Genomic DNA, 22365 nt, shown 5'->3' with positions numbered 1-22365 from the left:
TACTAGAAGCCAAGCCGCCGACTGCATTTGGACATGGACGGACTGGCGCATTGGACATCTGGTCTGGATCGGTTGGGCAAGCGGACTCGAGTAGTGTGGAATCAAAATGGAAGGCTAAAAAACGTCTGGTGTGATACGGCCTGGTGTGGTCAGGTGTGAATTGAGGACAGCGAGACAAGCGATGCACGGCAGGGTCTGGGTCTGGGTGTGTTGGACCTGGGTTCTTGGGTGTATTCGATGCGTTTGATGCATTTGATCAGACTCGCCCTGACTGAGCGCCGTGACCCGTATCGTCGGAGGATCATGAGACGCCTCAGACACGAAGTGGTCCTTGGGCCTCACCTTGTCACCTTGTGGGGGATAGGCTCGGACGACATGGGAAGATGTGAAGAATCGGGTGCATGTCAAGTCTGATCTGGTCTGGTATTTTATTTTTATTTTAGACAGCGCTTGCCGCCGTCGTGGACACCTGTGACCCCCGTGGAGGCGGCATCTAGTCCATGTCTTCTTCTAAAGTCTTTCTCCCTCATCAAATGGTTGTCATTCTGCCGCTGCAAGTACGAGCTTAATCGCCACCACCACACAAAAACGGATGTACATTTGTACACATCAAATCGTGTCTGGTTCTAAAAGCTCGTATCGTTCCGTTGGTTTTGCGCACATTTATTTTTTTTGCTTGGCGACTTGATATTAACCGCCTTCCGTACCACCAGGCTTGACTCTATACAAAATCAAGCTCATCTCCACCGTTGAGTCGAACAGTCGCTCTTGCCGTTGCACACCTGCCTAGGTACTGGAATACCATCGTCATCTCCGACATTTCGCTCCCATCTACTTCCGTACTTTACTCTAATAGGTCTTTGCAGATCAAAGTACATGACGACCTCTTGACGACTCTTAGGCCCCTACGCTAGTCATTGCTGCCCAGAGCTCGACGATTTGACGATTTACACGCACCAGCTCCGATTTTAAAGTTTGCCGCCGAGCCTCCCAAACGTCGTTCTGGGTGACGTCGACTCATACTTTTTTCCTTTGTCCGGTGCAATTATTCTCAGCCACATTGGACAAAGCAGCAGACTTGAATCGAATCAACTAGCCCAGAAAGAATAAGCTGCAACGGATTTTTTTGTTCTGGTCAAGTTCTTTCACCAATTCGATCTCCGCGACCAAGACCACGGGCCATCTTGTCCGAATGCCAGATCCAACTCAGATGATCGACAATTGAAATCGCGTGGAACAAATCCAATCCCACATCCGGCTCGGCCAAACCCTGCTCAGCGGGCCCCCAATTACGTCGTTGGCTTGATTGACATTTTGGGCCTGGGCAACCTGGGTTGGTCGGCAGCACCATCGCAACCCCGGACACAGCGTCAAGGGCAGGTGGATTTGACGTCGACGATTTTTGGGCTTGACGATTTCGCTTGTCTTGTGTCTGGTCTGGTCTGGCCCTTTGACTCTTTGCTCTTTGTGGTCAAGGTGAGACTAGACAACGCTCAAAGCTCATAGTAAGAATCCGCATTTGGGACCCGGCAGCACCGAGTCTAATTCTCTTGCCCAGACATTTTTTTTTTGTTGTTGTTTGGTTGTCTCTCGTGCAGGTTCAGGCGGCGCCGCAAAAAAGAAAGACAAAGCGAGATTTGCCAGTCTTTGGTCTAATTTTGGTACCTGGGACCATCTGATTTGGTTTTATTTTGCAATACGAGACTTGGGTTTTACCCCCATAGCTGTGCAGACAGGGTAAAAAAGGAAAGGTAAAACAAAAAGGCCGACTCAAGCAACCGAGATCTGTGACCGAGGATATAATTCCAAACGTCGTCTGCGCTTAGGTATTTTTCTCCCCCCTTCTCATTCTCCTTGGTCTTCGTTTCCTTTCCCACTTCTTGTCCTTCCTTTTCGCGGCAATTACTTACAACTGAGAAAGTGGTGGTTGGGCATCCGACTGGACATTTGGCTGGAGAAACATTGAAAAAAAAAGTCTTGGCTCGCTCCGGCTGTCATCAAATGCCTGCAAGCTAAGCTGCTCCAGTGGCCTCCGACTGTTCCGCGCACACCACCCTCTCCGACCCGACTCGACTCGTTGTTACCTTGGATCTTTGCTTGACGACGGCTTATGGTGCCAAAAGTGAGCGGATTACTTTTTTGACTCTGGATCTTGGTTTTGGACCCTCTTGGCGGTGTACTTGGTGGACTTGGCCGTGATACGACTACAAGAAAAGCCTACCGCCCTGCATCTGGAGCTCGCCTCTTATTTTATTTTATTTTTTTGTTTTGACTTCATCCCCTCCCCTATCTAGCTTTTGGACCGTTACGAACTTTTGTTCCTCTGTTGTGACGACCGACGACTCAGCCGGGACCTGAGACCGGCCGCGACCAAAGTGCGCTGACATCTGCGACAAAGACGGCGAGCCAAGCCCCCACGGTCCGACTTTGACCAGCTTGTGGCCAGACTTGACCCGACCCGACATCTGGCACTGGGACGTTCGAACCCCCCCGGCGTGGCCTAGACTGCCACCACACCGAGCACTGGCACTTGCTGCGTCGTTCATCGGCGAAAACCAGACTGGCACCGACTTTCCAAGGCGAAGCCAAGCGAAGCGCAGTGCAGCCACTGACGGCAACCGCAGCATATCGACGAGACCCTTTTTTCAAGAGGCAACATCCCGCGAACTTTTAAATTCACAGCGGCGTCTTCGTTCAATTATTGGAACGGCAGTCTGTTGATTTTCATTGGCAGCTTGCGCATCCCGGACTATCCTCCGTACGTCTACCCTGCTTTTACTGTGCACTGCCCGAAGGGTCCGGCGGGTTGCATTTTTTCCCTTCATTTATTTGTGCAGCAAATTAACAAAACACGGCTAGCCTCCCTCCCTTGGAACATTATTATTGTTTTTCGTCATTGTGAGTTGCGACAGGGCCTGGGTTGGGGCAGAACTCCGTCACCATGGGTCGAAATCGAGGTTCGTATGAATACATTCTCTCTCTATGTCACTCCAGTCACTCCGGTCACTCCATCCATTCCAGTCGCTACCAGACATGTACCCACAGTTCACACAGCCTGCAATTCCCCCAGCCCAGCCAGTCCACGCAACCAACCCAAGCCCACTTGTGCATGCAGAAGCCAGCAATGCTGCTCTGTTATTGCGCCAAACTCTACCGAGCATGCTTGGAGAACCCTCCATGTCCAATGTTGATTTCAATGTTGGGTCGGGTCAATGGTCGCCGTCGCGTTGCCAAGTGGCACCCAGCAGCGGGCAATATTGTGGACATCAATTTGGACCGACGACTTCCGCTACGCAACTTGACCCCTGTCCGGCTCCATTGGTTTGATCCATGGTCACTGCGCTCCAGTGTCTTGCGCATGATGGCGAGAAGGAGACTCGATGAGCCTTCTCGTTGGTCTGGCTTGGCGCCTGTGTGGTGATGAAGGGTCAAGTTGTCATGCTTCAACCATGACTGCCACTGCGACCGCCAATGTTCACATGCAGTCAGCTACTACCACTTGACTTTTTTTGGCATCAAGTTTGATTTGGTCCAGGCCAAACCATCAATTACACTTGGGCTGGCTCACTCCAATGGCTCACCACCTAGGGATTCTAGGTTCATGCTGGCCAGCCTGCATGTTCCAAGGAAGCCTGTCTGCTTGCGCCGTCGTCAGTCACTGCCCTGAACTGGGTTTGACATCAGCCACTAGCTGCTTCCAAAGTGCGGCCAATGCAATGATGCCGAATGCCAGGCCCCTCCTGCACATCCCATGCCATCCCATGCCATCCCATGCCATCAACGCCAGTCAATCAGTCACTCCAGTCCACGTCTGGTCGGACCCTGACCAGCCCCAGGTCCGTTAGTACCTCTGGGGCTGTGACTCTCCCGCTTCTGCACCGTGCTGGTACTTGTACCTGGCACTCGCCCTCCTTCTGCCCTCTTTTTGCCTGTCTGGGCGTCATCCTTGCTCGTTCGCTCCCTCTTTCGCATGTGTGCATGTGCCACCACACCCGACCACCTCCACCATACCATTTGATACCATTTGATACCATACCATACCGCACCACACCACACCACACCACACTCTTTGACACTTGACTCGACTCTTGTCATCCGTCCGGTCACCCTGTGCTGACAACTACGTCAATCGACGACGTCCATCGCTACAGTTCTCTCTTTCATGTCCCAGTTCTCTGCTGGCGCAAAGACTCCATCACCATCATCGTCGCCGCCCAACGAGCTCTCTGTGAACCTCAAGAAGAAGCAGCATCACGTCTCCGACCCGTTTCCTCAACTGGATAACAACATCATCGCTGTGCGCCGACCTACAACACCGCCATCACGGCCGGACTATGGCACTCCGCTAGACGGCTCTCCAAACAGCAGTAGCACTCCTCCCCAACAGCGTCAGCGCAGTTCATCCAGACCTCTGTCCATGGTTCAGACCTACCAACCGCCCCTCATGGATATAAACGAAGATACTATTCCCGAGCTGCAACCTATTTTCACTCTGCTCAATAGCCACTCCAACAAACTCTACCAAGAGGGCTACTTTCTCAAACTAGATGACCAGAACACACGTACGAAACTTCTCTCCTTCTTCGCTCGTCTGCTTTCCCCCGCCCGTTGTATTCGTGTGCACTTGGCCAGGCCCATCTTGGCGCCAAGATCAAACAGCAGTTGACTGACCAGTTATTTTCATGTTATACAGAAGGCAAACCAAATGCGGACAGAACATGGACCGAGTGCTTTGCCCAGCTTGTTGGCACAGTCTTGTCGTTGTGGGATGCGGCCGAACTCGATGCCGCCGGCGAGGATGGCGAGGTTCTGCCAAAGTTTATCAACCTTACAGATGCTTCAATCAAGATGGTGAGTCGGTTTCTGTCGTGTGAGCAGCCACTTTTGACTTTCTAACCCAAAGTTCTGCCGTATAGATTGAATCGCTACCTACTCGCTCCAACGACGAGCAACCTTTACAGAATATTTTGAGCATATCTACTGCTGGCAGGAACCGATATCTTCTCCACTTCAATTCACACCACTCTCTGATTCAATGGACAGCTGGAATTCGTCTCGCCATGTTCGAGCACTCGACACTGCAGGAAGCTTACACCGGCGCCTTAATTGCAGGCAAGGGCAAATCATTAAACAACATCAACGTCATCATGGAGAGATCACGCATGAAGTCGGAACAATGGGTCAGAGTCCGTTTCGGTGCCGGCGTGCCGTGGCGCCGTTGCTGGTGTGTGATTTCGCCTCCGGATGAGAAGGAGTTTCAGAAGCAGCAAAAGGAACTCAAGAAGAGATCGCCTTATGACCGGTCTCACATCCCTACTCTGAAGGGTGACATCAAATTTTATGATACCAGGAAGGATGGCAAGAAGCAGAAGAAGGCTCAGCCAATCGCCACTATTACCGACGCATTCTCAGCCTATGCCATTTATCCCCAGGCAAAGTCTCTGATTGACGCTTCCACATTACTCAAGATTGAGGGCCATGTTACCGTCCATGCTGATCCGCCGTCAGCTACCGAGGGCTTCATTTTCATCATGCCCGAGGTTCACCCCGCCGTCAGTGGATTTGAGATGCTGCTTCGTTTCCTATTTCCCACATGGGATGCCTTTGGTTTGTACGGCCGACCTGGAAGACTGGTAGCAAGTGTTCTGGACCCACGGTCGCTCATGTTCGCCATGCCCAAGCACAAGCGCTACGGATATCTTGAGATCCTTGACGTTTCCACCCTCATTCTTGATGAAAGTAGTACATCATGGGCGGAGAGGGAATGGCGCAAACGTTTGAAGGAGGCCACAGGAACACGGATGAATGCTTTGGAGGATGGGACGAGGTCTCATTCTCGCAGCGCAAGTCGTTCAAGCGCGAGACTAAGTTTTGGTAGTGGAAATAGACCCAAGGTGGGATTTGCGGACGATGGGAACTCGGTATGCCACTGCCCGCCCCTAACCCCCTGAGTGTGATCTGGTTCTCGCTGCATCCTCTCCGACATATTACTAACCTAGGAACAACAGCTGCAACCGGGCCGTGAGCCTCATCACATGCGCAACGTGTCAGATCCGAACCTGAGCGGCTCGCAGCAGAACCCCTATGGCGGACCTGGTGCCTCACCAAATCGACAGCAACTCCCGCTTCGCGGAGGACCGCCTGGCCAAATGATGCCTAGCGAGCTCGCAAGCTCTGACGAAGAGCTTGGCGCATCGCCACCACCGCCCATGCACAACTTGGAAGCAATGAGAAGCCTGCAGACTCCTGAGCCGGTTTCAAGGCCACCCGCCTTCAACCACGGACCACAGGCAAGACCAACCAGCAAGGCGTACCATAGTCCTGAGCTTCGACGCGCTAATAGCCGTCTGTCGAACTCGACACTTGCCCAAATGGCTACCGCCGGCGGCATGGGACACGATGCGCAAAGCGGTCGTCCACCCCGCAGTAGAGATGGTGAGGATGGTGTGTTTCCTGGACCCGCGGTTTATTCGCACGACCACTCACTGGGAACTTATACTAATTATGGCAACTTTGGTGAAGGCCCAAATCCAGGTAACCAGGAACGACCACAGGCAAACAATCTGCCACCTCCTGCCCTTGATGTTCCAAACCAGCGACCCAACGGCCCTCCCATGGGACCTCCTGGTCCATATGGTCAGAACCCCAACTCTCGTCCTGGGACCTCGGAAGGGCGTCGATCCCCGTACCCTCCAGGACAGGGCGGACCACCACGGTCACCTAACCCTCAGCAGCAAGGCTTCCGACCAGACCAAGTCCGGTCTCCCCCTGGACCTGGAGGGCCCCCAGGACCATACGGTCGTGGTCGTCCTCCTCCAGGTCAGGGTCCTCCAAACGGCCCTCCAGGCCAGCATGGTAACTTTCGACCTGGACCAGGCGGACCTCCACCACCTGGAGGCCCCGGAGGACGAGGCGGCCCTCCTCCGGGTCATCCTCACCGAAAGCCAGTCCCGCGACAGACTAACAGTATTACGCCCGACCATATTATTGATCACTATACCTCCGAAGCATACCGTGGCGGCCCTCCCCCCGGCTATGACCGACGGCCAGCACCGCCCCCTCATAAACAAGGCCCTGGATTCGGTGGTCCAAACGGCAACCATGATGAGAATCGACCTCGTGCCGGCGTGATGAAGACTGTTGGAGGCGGAGAGCCTCCCTTGCAAAACAATTCGGGGTTTGACATTCCAGAGGTAAATTTTGGCCCTACTCTTAATTATGCTGCGTCCGCGGTACCGCGAAAACAAGTATCGGGACCTGCCGAATCGTCTTTTATGCGTGGTCAACCACAAGGTTACTCCTCGTCGGAGCCGAGGTCGTATGCCCAAGCACCTAGATCAGGTCACGGGAGGCAGGAATCCGCGGACTCGGGCCCAAGAACAATGGCCTGGCAGCCCGCGGGTACCTATACGACATCGGGACCGCGATCGGTATCGGGATCAAGTTCAGAATCAAGAGCGCTGACACCAGAACAGTATGTTCAACACCGAGCCGCAGCAAACTCGCCTCAGTATGGCGCCAATCTTGGAGCCGGACCAGGAGCCATGGGCCCAAGAACCCCCAGCCCTCAACCCCCGTACCCTGGCGCCATGCGTGGAGGACCTGGCCCGCCTCCTCCGCCTCATGGAGGCCAGGGAGCGAGCTTCTCTCGACCCTTAGGCCCTCCATCGCCAGGCATTCCACCACAAGGACAGTACGGCCCCGGCCAGGCGCCAAGCCATACCCCATACCAGGGTCAAGCCTTTTAGGCTGGTGACCGTCACCAACATTGAAATAAAGAAGAGATACCCAGGATTTGTAAGCAGCAGAGGAGGCTCACCACGACATCCAGTATATGAGATAGAACCAATAGGCGAGGATCAAATGGGCCATTGGATGCATACCATCATGCAGGCGTTTTTTCTTTGTTTGTTTTATGAATTGGGAGATTGGCACGATTTCGCATTGACATGATGCAACTTGTTGCTTTGGGACAAAAATAGGGGCGTATACCACGGCTTGGGCAGTTTATCGGGTCTGGATTGATGCTGCCTTTTCCTTTTTTTTTCATGTTACTCTTTATTATTCTCTGTTTATTCTTTGTTCGGGAGAGGTTACTTGGCTGAAAGCTTGCTACAAAGCTTTGTTTAGACTGACGTGACCGACGGGCATTCTCATATCATCTGTGTCACATTTCTACGGGAATTTTGTTTTGTTCATGTTCATGGGGACAAGGACCCCGAATACTCACGCCAGGATTTGAAGGACCAAAGCTGGCAGTCATTACTCGTGTTTTCTTATCTCGTTTTTTACAGAGTCTACTTGGAATAGAAGTTGATCAGAACGATATGTCGGATGAAAATGAACCATGTTGGGTGTGTGATGTGAATGTTGGTGGCACCGGGCATGGTTAATCAATGTGATGGAAATCGCTAGAGAGCTTTCTTGGCTATGCTGGTTTGGTAGAAGCGCCGGGATTGGAATACAGTAATCCAATGCTTGTCGTCGGATATTTGACGAGGCTGGATGTTGGTCCTGGGTTACGGAAATGGGATGGATGAGTCTCGCCTAGCGATTGGCCAGGGCGGACTTGTTTTTTCATGTCCAGATCAGATGAGACGGGCTTCTTGTGGGGATGTCCAAGCTACGAAGTTGGCTCAAATGTCAAGTTCTGGGACATCGATCAGATGGACCAAGCCAAGTGCCTTGTGCCCTCGTGCCACTAATAATAAGCGTGGGGAGTGTGACCCGATTCTGGTGTAGGACTGGGGTGTGTAGCATGTATACTCTGTACTCTGTAAGTGTTTTTGTATGTCTGGTGGTGGACTCGTTGTGCAAAGAGCGTTTTTTCATGCATGCAGTAATAGCATGTTCTTTGGCTGGTGTGTTTCATAGTGCTGGGGCTATTGAGTTTCTTGTTGATACTTTGGCTGGATAGGGTGATGCCAACTGTCTGGCTGGGGCATGAAGGTCTGGTCTGGTCAACTGTGCTGGTAGTTACCAGACGTTCAATGCTGGACATGTCAAGCCTGGTTGCCCCGCGTAGCTGCCCTGTCCGCTCCTGTGAACCGTAATCGACTGGTGGCTGCCTCCCCAGACGCCTGGCGGACCACTGCGCCAGACAATCCCCCGCCAACCAACAGCCAGACACCAAACTCTTCGACCAAACCAGACTCCTCCGGTCGACCAGCCCACCTCGTCTTGCCCACACAGCCCATCATACCTCGACTGCATTGGTAACATCCGGCATTGACAATCCCTGCTTCGACACTTTCTCATGCAGGCCTATTGATTTATCAATTTCTGTTTCTTTTCTTTTTTTTCTTCTCCCACCCTAGTTGCTCCTTCATTTCAGAAAACACTTGTCTGGCCATGCTGGGCTCTGTTCTTCCTGTCCTTCTCGACGACAGTACATCCTCCTCCCTTGGCGCGCAGATCGTCTGTGCCTTGTACGACCTTGGTTTTTTGCTACAACGAGCGCCGTATTACATCCTCGCAACTGCCTCCCGACACACGACGTGAACACCAGGTTGCACTTGTGGCCGCCACTTCTGTCCTTTCACCTCATCTTCATACTACGTCACCTGTGGCTTGCACAACTCGACATTGTTCGGATTCCTCAATCATTAGACGTTATTCCTGCGGTCGCTCTTGAGCCGGGTCGCTCCCAATGGACGGCGATGAGCAAACACAAGGTATGGCCTGGTCTTACTCGATACCAGCTTCTGAAAGTCCAGATGAAAGGCATAATTTGGCTAACAGGCGTTGCTTCCGCCCCTCTAGCGACCCAAAACATTCTCGATCCGCGACGGGTAGGGAAGCAGAACTCTGGCTTCTCTGACGAAGACATATCCGACATCATCTGCGTACTGTATCCGCATTCCGACGCCGCACGACAAGAGGTTCAAAGGCTAGCTCAGGAGAATTCGCAGTATATTATCGGCAAGGACGAAGCGGATGACGTTGAGCCCGACTATGAATCAGAGGACCATGCGAGCCGCTTCGAGTCGCATCCCGTCAGCCATGGCAACTATGCCATCATCCTGAGGCTTTCGTCCCAAGTCAAGAGCCCGTCTGCCGGCTTTGCTTTTGGAAGGAATAGCGCTAGGTGCGATATTGTCTTTACCAATGATCCGTTTCGGCGCATTAGTAATATCCATTTCCGGATATATGTCAATGAGTATGGAAATGTCATGGTTGAGGACCAGTCCACCAATGGTACCTTTGTCGACAGGCAACTTCTCACACGGCACCCGAAGGAGCAGTCGGTGCAGCCCACGAACAAGTGGGTGCTGGGTTCCGGAACCAATATCCGGATTGTCTTGCATAATGAGACTCGGGACCTGACGTTTCGTGTGAGGATTCCTCGCCGCGATGACGGCTATGACCGTGCCTATATCGCAAAGGTCAATGAGTACTTTATTCGTCATGGTTTGCACCCTGCGAGCGGCGAGACTCCTAATCTTGGTCCTGGTCCTGGTCCTAATCCTAATCCTACCATTACCGGCCCGGTCGACCTGTTCAAGGTTCCCGGAGGGCCACAGGCGAAGAGAGTGGGATTCGATGCAACCCCGTCTCCTCACCCATCGCCTTCTAAACGGAAAGACTCGCATGGTTTGGTTCGGAATGAGTGGAAGGGTTCTGGGAAATATAACCGCATAGGCATGATTGGTAAGGGAGCTTTTGCCGTGGTGTATAAGGTGACGTCGAAATATGACGGACTTCCCTATGCCGCAAAGGAGCTTGAGAAGCGTCGTTTTATCAAGAACGGAGTCCTGGATCAAAAGGTTGAAAATGAGATGAAAATTATGCAGCGAGTGCAGCATGTAAGTTTGCCATCCTTAAATAAGCTTGGCGCATGAAACTAACAGCTATCGTTTAGCCAAATATTGTGCGTTATATTGAAAATTTTGACTGGGAGGACCGGCTTCTCATCATTATCATGGAGTACGTGCCGCTTGGTGATCTCGGCAAGACCATTTCCGACGACGGCGCGTTCACAGTGGAAATGACACAAACCATGTCGAAGCAGTTGCTGAGTGCATTGGGCTACTTACATGCAAACAACATCACCCATCGCGACGTTAAGCCGGACAATATCCTCATTCAGTCTCTGGAACCGCTTGTGGTCAAGCTTACCGATTTTGGACTGTCTAAAATGGTTGATACGGCGGAGACATTCCTGCGCACGTTTTGTGGCACTCTTTTGTACTGTGCCCCTGAAGTGTACACGGAGTATGCCGAATATGACGACAATGGAGTCAGAAACCGCGGGAAGAGAATGCGACGTATGCCTGGACAAAGATATAACCACGCCGTAGACATATGGTCTCTAGGAGGTGTATTGTTTTATTCGCTTACTGGGGCACCGCCTTACCCCGTCAAATCCGGAATCAGCTACTCGGAATTGTTGCACAAGATCATGACGACAAACTTGGACACGATGCCGCTCCAAAGGGTTTCTATATCTGAGCCTGGGGTTGATTTTATTCAGCGAATGCTGCAAAGGCGACCCGAGAATCGCGCAACTATCCCTGAGCTCGAAAGTCATCCTTGGCTGGCGGGATTTGGATCCACGATACAGGCTTCTCAGTCGTACGATGAAATTACGGATGATGAAGATTATCCGTCGCAACTACAGCAGCCTGCGGCGTATGACGATGACAGAGTCAGCGATTCTATGAGTGATGTATCTGACAAAGAGAATAGTCATATGGACTACGGCACGCAACATCCACGTTTGTTTGGAGAGGTTGGTGTATCGGCCATAGGGTCATCTGGTGTCATTCCCGAAAACTACCTTAATCTGCCTGCCGAGCACAGCATGGGTTCTACAGAAATTCTCAACTCACACGAGGATGAAGCCTATGACTCTGGGGACTCGGACACCGTCAAGGGAAGAAATCGCCATGTGTACCAACACAACATGACATCCATATACCCGAATCAGTCAGCAGATCAGCTTCAAAGCTTGGTGGAAAACGTGGCATCACAGAGCCTCGGAGGCAATCCCTCGGTTGTTCAGGATCTTGGGACCTCACAGCCGCTGTCCTTCTCCATGGACCCCAATTCAAGTAAAAGAAAGCCACCCTCCCATGATACCAGCGAGGAGTACGACGAGAACACGCCACCTGGCAAACCCATCATCAAGAGATTGAAGTCGGAAGGAAACCTTGAGGAACCTTCCCGTGAAGTGCTAGAGGAATTTCGACTTCTCGCCCGAATGCCCCAAGTAACGAGACTTGATTCTGGTAGGCAAATCGACTACCCCGTTAGCAAGATGGTGTGGTGGCAACAAGACAAAAAGACATGGCATACGCGGTATCCCGAAATGACACAGCGCCAGCACGACGCCTTTAGGCAAGCGGCAACGGAAGGAGGCGAGATTTTCGGGCCGGGCAAGACGCCGCTTTGGGATCTGGCAATGAAGTATTTTGCTCCCAGTCCGGAACCAGAAGGCAGAAACGGCCATTCAAACAAAAGTCCACCCATAGGACTGAGGCGAGACGACAGCAAGATGGTTGAAGATACGGTGGAGTTCCCACCTACCGCGGCGCCAGTCGATTCATCGTCAATGCCGGACACCTGCCCTCCTGATACCAAAATCGTAGTGCCAGTCCAGGAAGACATGTCTGCGAATAGAGCGGTCGCATTAGTGGATACCGATGCATCATCTTGCGTTCAGGGGATTTCATTCCCCATCACCGACTCGCTGGTATCGTTTGGTAGAGGACCCGAGAATACAGAAAGCTTCAAGGACAAGCAAGAACCGAGGATACCAAAATATGCATTTAAACTTATGCTCTGGAGAGACGGTTACGACCCGTCCAAGCATTCCTCAAAGGGAGACCAGCCCTGGTGTAGAGGGGAGTCTCCAGAAGACGCTCAGTATCACTTTTGGATATCTACCAAGGCCACTCTGGGTATCAAAATCAACGGATACAACCTGGCATCATCGGACTCGAAGAATCCTACAGGACCGTCTCAGTACTGGGCCAAGGTTTACGACGGCGACTCCCTTATGATCTGGGGCGGACAAGATCCCAAAAATCAAACTAGACTTACATTCCGGTGTTTCTGGGGAGCATCCCGACATCCACGACCGGCAGATAGACAACAATTGGAACTGGCTAGTTCCCAAACAGCGGCGAAGCTAGACAGCATATGTCAACGGACGGAGAGACGAATCCGTGACACGATGGAGAAGAAGCGCCGGTCTGACGAAGCGAACGCGGATCAGCGATTGCGCCAGGTGGAACGTGAGCGCGAGCGCAGTCGTCTCTTTGAGCAGAAGAGAGTTGAGGCTGTTGAGTTTTTGGCCGCAAAACAGCTCATTTCGCGAAAGGGGTCGCCTGCAAATGGTGCGGCGGGAACCTCGACAAGAGCGTATCTGGCGCCTAATGCGAGCTTGAGTCTGGATAAGACGATGGGCCACGCGGGCCGGTAAGATGAGAAAATTGGTATGAATTTTATATGAGCTGCACCACTGTGGTTTGTGCATGCTGGTTATGTATGGCATTGTGGGATGTATCAAGATATGATGGTAAATAGGTTATGATAAGCGATCTGGATGAATAGAAGTATCTACGCATGGTACGTCTGTAGTAAAAGTATTTGCTCCAAGTATCTGGGTATGTACATACATCTTAATATGTGTTATCATAGACTGCAATATGAGATACGTTTACGAGTTTACCAGTCATGAGCCATAAGTATTTGAACGCCTTAAGCGCTCATCATGCCACATTGAACAATCCTGGCGTTGGGTGTACCAAATGTTGCCTTATGATGCTTAGCAGTGATTTAATACTTTTGACTTTACTGTAATTGCGTATGCCCATTGCCATCCATTTCCCCTTTGTTGCTCTGTGAATCAAGACCATTTTCGGGTTCAAGTCTAATTGCAACTTATACTCAAGGTACAGCTATCAACGCACATTTTAAATACACTGCAATATGAGATACCTCTTACAGTTTAAATATTTGACCCCTACTGTAGTTGCGTATGCAAGTATAGCCATCCTTGTTTCCTTTACTGCTCTGGGAATCAAGGCATTTTCGGGTTAAATTCGAACTGCTCACTATACTCGAAGTCCAAATATTCATGTAAGTTTTAAGGTGTACGTTTTGCCCACGGTTCGGTATGGTGGTTTTGTAAAGATGCATTATTCACCAAGTGCTCAATTGCCACATCATTACTAAACTCAAAATGCAAGTATCTAAAACTAGTAAAGTATTCATACAGTCATATACACACTGATTATCCTTAAGGCGGGAATATACTCATGCAGCACTAGTATTATGCCGACTCGTCTACGGCATCAGAAATGAACCGCGAGATTGGAGATCAGTCTCCCCGCTGATGAGCCAGGGTATTCGGTATCTGATTCACAGGAGGACTCTGGGTCTGTAATGTAGAATTCTGCTCTAGTTAGATGCGTTCCAAACGAATAGTATCATACACTCACCAAGTAGTTTCGTTCGTTGAACTGGCGAGGAAGCTGGTGAAACTGGCTCTTCGACAATTGGTTCCGGCATACGATCGTCGAATTGGTGGCGGTAAGCTCTTGGGCTCTTGGTTCCTTGCCGCACTTTGCTCTTCCAGTCCCATGTGCTGCAAAAGTCGCTGTTGGTGCCGTTGTATCCAGGACGGTGTCGGGGCTTGTAATATGGGTTGTTGGTGGAACGGGAGTAATCCGTAAAGACGGAACGGGAGTACGTTCCCTCATTGGGGGCGTCTGCTTTGAAGTTATTTGTAGTTTGGCCGCAATTCGAGTCTGAAGAGAATGATGACGCGGCAGAATTTGGTTTTGCCAAGTGGGAGTATTCGTCAGTGTCGTGGCAATCGACTGCTTCCGTTGATGGCCCTGGAGTAGGCCAGACCCCGGGTAGGTTGGCGTTCTTTGATTCCGATCCGTCAGAGTCCGTTTGACTGTAGTTGAAAACGCTGAAGCGAGCTTGCGTCGGGCTATGGTTGCGTCCAAATGCTCCTCGAGATGATCGGAATGGAAGTGCCTCGAGTGGTTCAGCAGCTTCAGCGTCAGATTCTGGCCGCTGTCCGATTTCATTGGCGAATGCTGCATCAGAATGTTCAAAATCTGCTAAGGGTGACCGCCGACGATATGTCTGGGCCTGATCATGGGTTTCCAACTTGGTGTGTTTTCCGAATACACCTTTTGAAAATCCAGATTGCTCACGAGAAGAAGCTGCGCTGGGAGGGTCCTTTGCTTTGCGTTGGGACTTGTTACTCCTCGCCATTCGAGCTTGTTGATCATGGTTGGTAGAAGGAGGGCAGCATCGTACTGTCTTCCCACCTGAAGAGTTGGTCGATTGTAGGACCATGGTTCGCTTATAGCCGACATCTGGAGTTTGGCAAGACGCGTCATTGCAGTCCATCACTTCGAGGTAACTCCCATTGTCATCGTGCCATGTTTTCATTCTACGATTCCCCAAACTTGCCATACTGCTGCAGCATGAGGCAGACATTTTCTGTTCTGTAGGCGAGTTTGCCTCCTCGACGTATGGAGCCCGATACTCTCCTTGGATGGCGGAAGCATTGCTCCCTTCACGAGGCTCCTCATTGCAATGCGGTGTTGGCACTCTCTGAGCACGACGATGGGCTGAGCCTAATTTACGCCCAGGATAAAATGGAGACGATTCAGCTGGACTGACTGGAGCAGATACACTCTTTGAGAGTGAAGCATTGTCAAGTCGTAGCCTTGCTGCATTGCCTGAACAAGATAGGGTGACGGAAGCTTTGCCCTGAAGACGTGGCTTGCTGCTTGCCAAGTTCTGCTGATTTCCGTCAGTCGTGGGAGCCGGACTTTTGCTCTCCTTGACGCCTGTCTGCTCTGCTCGTAGAACTATATCTGATGTAGCCTGATTTATTGTGAGTGCGACTGACTCCTCCACGTAAGGCGACTAGAACTTACTATTCCCAGGACAGACATATCATTCATTACCTCCTTCTTTCTAACATCAGAAGCACACTGTGCGCAGTAGTTTGGAAGAAGAGGCTGACCTGACTCACACTCATGTTTCTTCTGAAAGGATTTTGATCGGACTTTTCCGCAACCGAAGCAGAAGTGGTACTTGTCCATTACACCCTTCTCGACTCTTGATTCCCGGCATGCTGAGCAAAAATTTAGGACTGGCTTGTGTGTTTCCCGAATGGGATGCTTCTCATGAAATGTATGTGACCGCACGGTACCACATCCTGAGCATAGATGATGGCGTATGGTGCAAGAAAGACTATTACCCCGACGATGAGCTATAAGTAAAGAGCGATCTTTGTTATCCTTAGGTACAGATGGTGGCCGCGCCTCTGCGTATTGCTGACTCTTGAGCGGCGCCTCGTTCTCTTTGTTGGCAGCTAAATCTGAGCCGTTGCTTGTATCTTTCGGTAGAGTTTTACTAGTCGGCGACGCCTTTCCCGAGGTTTGTACTTTTTGTGCCACGATCGAGTTCAATAAATCATTGAGTTCGCACTGAGTCTGTTGTACCTCCTTTTGAAGGTTTATGTTTCTGGGATCTTCTGTCAGCTCTTGTTGAAGCCGGGTCAAGTCTCCTTGAAGGCTATGAAGCCTCTGAAATTTTGGCCTTCTCAGAGGTCGCAACGCATCTTGACACTTTGCCGTGACAATCGCAGGATCTGGGTTTGGAGGAAAGACGTATGCAGGCGCATATTGTGCTGTAAGCATCGGTATCTGCGGCTGGGCTAATGAAAACAGCGGATAGGATGCACTATTCAAAGTAGTATGATGAGCACTTGGTTCGTGTCCATTGACCACATGAGGAGGAGAAGATTTTGGATCTGGCTGTGATCCGATGGATGTCCTAGAGGACTTTGAAGGAGGCACCGACTTCGCCCGCGAGACCTTGCTAGGAGATTGCCGTTGTTGGTCGTCGATCTTTCGATTGCTGTTGCGAGAACGTTTAATCTTCTTAGACAAGGTGCTTCTTTGGCTTTTTGAAGTTGAACCGTTGCCATGGGTCTGCTGTCGCTTTCTCGACGCAGGGCTGGGTGTCGCCTTGAGCGACTGATCATCCTCGCTAGTGTTGGACTTTCTGACCCTACCATCGGATGGCGATTGATCGGAACTTTTGTCTGACGCCTCAGACTGAGCGTCGTCGCTCGATTCATCGGAATCAGAGTCACATCGAAACACACGTCTCGGTGTAAGTGTTTGCGAGGCACGCTCAAGCTCTCTTCGAGACGGGACGCCAAACGCCGTTGATAGCAAGTCAATCTCGGGCTCAACTGAAGCCGATGCATACCATCTTTTCCACCTATTACCCATTGTAGCAGAGCGATTTCAGATATTGTGCAATGGTACTAGTGATGTGGACGTTGTGAGCACAAAACATGAGGAATTGTAATCCCGTGTCATGGCTACGGAGGTAATCCAACGGACAAGAGTGAGAAATAAGCAGGAAGTTTGAAATGGGATGAAAAGGTGAAGACGACAGGCAATGATGAATTCGATGTCGGCAGGAAACTTTGCTGTGCAGCTGGCCGCCAGCTGTCATGGGTAATTGCAGCTGTGTAAATTCGGCAACTGCCGGAGACTTACACTGTGACTGGCGCTGCGACCAGCACACTAGGAGTCTGTGAAGTCACTTTCATGGGGAATGTGCTCGAAAATTGTCTTGTTTATTTCTGTTCAATTCATACATTGATATACATTGCAAGGTGCCGTTACATCTCCCAGAGATCTATGCGGCTATTTCTTTTAATTTTGCCTCCCCATTCCCAAATGCTCTATATATAGCGTCACCATGCAACACCCAACTTAGTCTACACGCAAAACACGGGCGCCTCTCTTTTTGCTAGCCTTCTTCTTCTTCTGCCCCTTTTCAAAAGCTGCAACAGCGGCATGATCGCGACCAACATTATCAAGATCCTTGACCTTGTAGATTCGGATGATCCAGTTTTCACTGGTGAACGCTTCCTCAAGTGTGTGGAGCACTGGGCCCTGGTCAGGTAGCCGCACACCACGAACACGGTCAGAGACTTGGCCGGGGGGAAACAGAGAGTGATAGTTGTAGTAGGACATCTTGTACCTGGTTTGACATGTTAGTTCTTGAGCTCGTCTCACGCTTCCACTCTCCATAACTTACATCAGGCTGTTCTTCATGGTCTCGGTGGCTTCTCCGTCAACGCGATACTCGCCACGAGCGGTAAAGAAATCACGTTCCTTGACCTCATCCGGCCAGATACCCTCGGCAATACGAACCATCCAGAGGAATTTGTTGATATCGTCACCAGAGTAACCCAGGAGAGCACCAAAGACAACTAGAACATAGTCGACCTCATGCTGCCGCATAATAGGATAACTGACTTCCTCTCTGGAGCTCATGGCCTTGCCAACAGTGGCAATATGAGTATTATTCCAGGTGTTGTTGTCAACCAAGGTAGGTCGGTCAGCCATGCCACCAATCTGGTAGCCGTAATCCCACCAGGACATGATCTTGGCATCCTTCTTGGTGTTCTGTCGTAGCCACTGATATGCCTCTCGGTAATCATCAATGATGTGCTGACTTCCGTCGGGCATTCGACTGGCCAATACAACCGAGGGGGACGAATATGCGTTGGAAGTCACCCAAGTGCAGTGAGTAACGAACATGACGAGGTAGACAACAACAGACGCAACGACGACAAACTTGGATGACACGTGGAAAATACCAATGGTCGGCTTCTCACTGCCTCTAAGGCCGGTGGAAGGCTTGGGTGGCTTCTTAGATGCTGCTTCGGCGGCAAGCTCGACCTCCTTGGGGTCGGGGGACTTGGCGGACAAATAGGTGTCGAGCATGCTAGACAAGGCTATGGCTGCGGCAACACAGACAATGGGCGTCAGTGTGAGCATCAGTCGAACCATGACACCTGCAAAGTAGCTGCCAAACAGGGCGTAGACGACGATGAAGACGTGCTCATCTCGCAGGTCTTGGAAGCACATGTAGACACCAGCGGGGAAGAGCCAGATGAGGAAGTTGAGATCGAAAAAGAACGCAGGCCAGGCAGTGGGCTGATGCTCAGAGACGGAGGCGATGATAGGAATGTGAATCTTGGCATATCCGGTATCCCAAAGTGAGTAGAAACGGCCACTCCATGGAGCAATGTAGCCGAGAGAAGTAAGACCCACAAGGCCAATCAACCCAACACCAAAAGTAGCGACAAGGATGGTGACGAGGAAGGTCTGGAACTGGCGACTCGGAATAGCAGATCGTACATACTCGATGAACGCAATCAACTGAAGGAACCCGAAGATACCTGCAGCAGGAATTAGGACATAATAACAACAAAATGGCAGTGGTGAATACTAGATGCTCGTACCTAACGCGGGCATGTGTTCGCTCGTCTTCACCGGAAGGAAACCAACAAACGGAATTTGCATGCTAGCAATGGTCCCCAAAGCATACCATGTGGTGTAGCTCACGTAGAGCCGAGTACTGTATCGACCCATGCAGATAAGGACGAAGGCATGGAGGGGCAGGAGACAGGTAATAAAGGCATAACCGCCCCATGATGCCACCATGTAGCCGTAGAACAGAGCGCACAGCGCACCCCACAGCATGGAACCCAACTTCAAGGCTTTGATCCAGAGGTAAAAAGTAAAGACGAGAAGGAAAATGGCGATGGCCTCGTTGTCGTAACTTCCGGCAACAGATCGAGAGATGTAGCCTGGAGAAATTCCCATGAACACAGCAGCAAGAAGACCGGCAGACGGCGACGTGGTCATCTCATTGGTGAGTAGGTATGCAGCATAGGCGGTAAGGCCGGAGAACGCAGGAGCGAGAAGAACACAAATGTTGCGAATATCGATGGGAATGGTCAGTGCCTTGAGGGCGTGGTAGATTGCCCCGCTGGTAACCATGAGACCCGGGTACAGAGTACCTCCAGTAACTCGTCCAAGAGGATGCCATGTTCGGTCATCGAACCAGTCCCAAAACTTGTAAAATCCGTTCGCAACGAGATACTTGGTCGCTCGGAAGTTGAACCAGGGGTCGACTGGACTCTGTTAGCTCCCAACACTGTGGCCACGACTGTATGTGGGTGAGATGACAAACATTCGTGAATAATACTTTCAAATCCTGATTTCAACTTGTTAGCATCCATATGCAGTCCATTGGGGTAGCTGTCGCTCTGGGAGTGACGCCAGACCCGTGCCCTCTAACCATTCGAAGCGGACAAGACTTACGAATCACGGAGAACAAACGACTGGAGATGGCAGCGCCGGCAATAAAGAGAAGAATGACCACTCTCAAGAGCGTCCTTGTGCTTTTTGTATTGACGCCCTCGGGGCGTGTCGGGGCTTCGGTCGTCATGTTGGCGACGACTACTGGCGATGGCTGCCCTGAAGGTTGATGGAGAGGAGATACTTTGATCTTGATGCGACGACTATGACCACGAAACCTCCACACCCTGAGCTGAGGACAGCTTGGAGCTTGTGGCACGTAGTGGGCTTGGTCCACTGAGCGTGGACGGTGTGGGGCGTCCTTGACAATGAGCGTCGCACGTTGCCATTGGACCGACATTTTCCCGATGCAGCCGTTGGCTATGGACTGAGATGAAGCACCTTCATTGACAGAGCATACAGAGTAATCCTGTTCAGAGGTAGTACAGTTGCTGTCAAGCTCAGGTGCTTATCAAAATAGTACGGATAGCTTTGCAGGTGGCTGTAGATTTAATGCAATGGCGAACTAGGTGAGGAGCCTGCGCAAGCAACAAAACTTTTTTTCCCCATAAGCCTAGATAGAACCTGGCCATGGTATGATATTCTTGTTTGATAAAAGGTGTCAACAAAAAAATCCATGATAGGCGCGTCACTACTCCCGGGATCGAGACGAATGACTTCCATATAGAAAATTGTCATGTTGCCGTCTAAATTGTGTGTATTTTTACACCTGTACACTTAAGTAAACAGGAACGTAAGGAAACCTCTATGCAGTAGCGCCTCGCGCAGTCTCCATCATACAGCGATTCTGCCATAATTTTGGACCCTACAGAGGCATTGGCAGACTCTCAGTCCTTTACAAATAGCAGATCCATTCATCCGCCCGGTCTTTTTGTTGTCCACTATCCATCCCCTCTTCCACTTCCTGCCCCGTCTCTCAATTCGTCGCTTCAAGGGCTATCCTTGGACACCTTCAACAAGAACTTCTCGAGATCGAACTTGGGGTCATTGACGTCGGTAGTAGCTGTGCATATTTTGTTAGCTTGCTGTACAATATGGATGCCGCCTTTCTGGCCGTGGACGGCGTGACGTGGAGAGACGGAATGGATATTTGGAAGCAACATACCATCGTCCTTGGAGGCTGTGGTAGGAGCAGGGCTGTTCTTCTTTGCGTATTCCGCCTTGGCCTGATCTATCAGCTTCTGCTTGCTCTCCCACTCGTGCTTGGCATGCTCTGCCCGCTGCGTGGTAGTAATCGTTCTCTGGTGAGAAAATCCATAGAAAACGCCCACGGCAAGCGCGGACCACCGGAGAACCTATCATCAATCCAATCAGTATCTCAGACCGTTAAAATTCGAAAACGTGCGGTTCCAATTGCGAGTCGCGGGGCGTGGAAGACGATGGCTGGACAACCATGGACGACCATGGTCGAGGGCACAAAAGGAGACTGACGGAGGGCGGGAGAAACGAACATTAACGCCAGTCGAGGCCATTGGAAATTACGGTCGCAAGGTGCGCGACAGGTACGAGAAGCGATCCGGAGGTGAGGACGTAACTCGGGGGCCGACAATGGATGTCAATGGGGCCCTGTCGTGGAGGTTCGAGGGAATTGTTGCGTCGGCTGCGAGATGAAGAAGATTTGAAAGTTGCTCGGGAAAAGTCGCAGTTTTGCCAGGACAGGCGGCAGCGGCCCGCCACAGGCCACTGGCTACAAGCCCACAGGGGACATTGAGCTCGTCGGTTGGCGGCCGGCTGGGTGTGGCTCTCTGGTACCTCCAACCGACGGGCCACATGCAAGGCCCATAATCTGGGCGATCACGTGCGGCTACCAACGCAGTGTTGTCTGGTGCATCTAGCTGGTGCCTCTGAACGCGTCTTGGCGCCTGCGGCAGTCTGGTCCGTTCTGACTGGTACATGTACCAGTTGACAACTTCTGTGCTCAGATTGCAGCACTGGAGTTACCTCACCACACCTCAAACACTTACAGGGGTCATCCAACCAGACTGGGCACTCAACAAGCCACTATTAGCTCCATGATTTTTTGATGCGACGTCAACTTGGGAGCGCGAAGCATCAGGGACTAATGCAACTGGTTGGCAAACATCGACATTTCTCGGAGCCTAGCTGAACTCAACTATTCTTTCTTCGCCTGTTGTGCATCCAAGGGCGAGTGTGCATTCTCTTTGATCCATTTGACTTGCTTTTGCTTCCC

The 22365-nt window shown here is 51.2% G+C and overlaps 5 protein-coding genes across 5 annotated transcripts; 2 read left to right on the top strand and 3 right to left on the bottom strand.

Annotated features, from left to right (window-relative positions):
* Nucleotides 1–2255: 2255 nt before the first annotated feature.
* On the bottom strand, nucleotides 2256–2627 carry VFPPC_17410 (hypothetical protein; the record flags this gene model as incomplete). Its single annotated transcript, XM_022429121.1, has 1 exon — nucleotides 2256–2627. One exon carries the CDS (start codon nucleotides 2625–2627, stop codon nucleotides 2256–2258), a length of 372 nt encoding a protein of 123 aa, XP_022285862.1.
* Nucleotides 2628–2941: 314 nt separating this feature from the next.
* On the top strand, nucleotides 2942–7748 carry VFPPC_00335 (PH domain-containing protein; the record flags this gene model as incomplete). The annotated part of the gene is made up of 5 exons (XM_018280375.1): nucleotides 2942–2957; nucleotides 4152–4562; nucleotides 4694–4851; nucleotides 4917–5921; nucleotides 6009–7748. 5 exons carry the CDS (start codon nucleotides 2942–2944, stop codon nucleotides 7746–7748), a joined length of 3330 nt encoding a protein of 1109 aa, XP_018148411.1.
* A 1911-nt stretch (nucleotides 7749–9659) lies between these two features.
* On the top strand, nucleotides 9660–13426 carry VFPPC_00334 (CAMK/RAD53 protein kinase; the record flags this gene model as incomplete). The annotated part of the gene is made up of 2 exons (XM_018280374.1): nucleotides 9660–10805; nucleotides 10862–13426. The coding sequence occupies 2 exons, from the start codon at nucleotides 9660–9662 to the stop codon at nucleotides 13424–13426; spliced, it is 3711 nt and encodes a 1236-aa protein (XP_018148410.1).
* An 874-nt stretch (nucleotides 13427–14300) lies between these two features.
* VFPPC_12753 (ankyrin repeat-containing domain-containing protein) lies at nucleotides 14301–17279 on the bottom strand (the record flags this gene model as incomplete). Its single annotated transcript, XM_018290530.2, has 3 exons — nucleotides 14301–14401; nucleotides 14448–15858; nucleotides 15912–17279. The coding sequence occupies 3 exons, from the start codon at nucleotides 17277–17279 to the stop codon at nucleotides 14301–14303; spliced, it is 2880 nt and encodes a 959-aa protein (XP_018148409.2).
* A 492-nt stretch (nucleotides 17280–17771) lies between these two features.
* Nucleotides 17772–20514, bottom strand: VFPPC_00333 (oligosaccharyl transferase stt3 subunit; the record flags this gene model as incomplete). The annotated part of the gene is made up of 5 exons (XM_018280373.1): nucleotides 17772–18042; nucleotides 18100–19249; nucleotides 19313–19987; nucleotides 20047–20070; nucleotides 20178–20514. 5 exons carry the CDS (start codon nucleotides 20512–20514, stop codon nucleotides 17772–17774), a joined length of 2457 nt encoding a protein of 818 aa, XP_018148408.1.
* Nucleotides 20515–22365: the final 1851 nt, after the last annotated feature.

Source organism: Pochonia chlamydosporia, chromosome 1 (genome assembly GCF_001653235.2).
Source record: "Pochonia chlamydosporia 170 chromosome 1, whole genome shotgun sequence".
NCBI classification, from domain to species: Eukaryota; Fungi; Ascomycota; class Sordariomycetes; order Hypocreales; family Clavicipitaceae; genus Pochonia; species Pochonia chlamydosporia.
The sequence above is the reverse complement of the archived record's forward strand: the minus strand, read 5'-3'. Positions and strand labels throughout refer to the sequence as shown.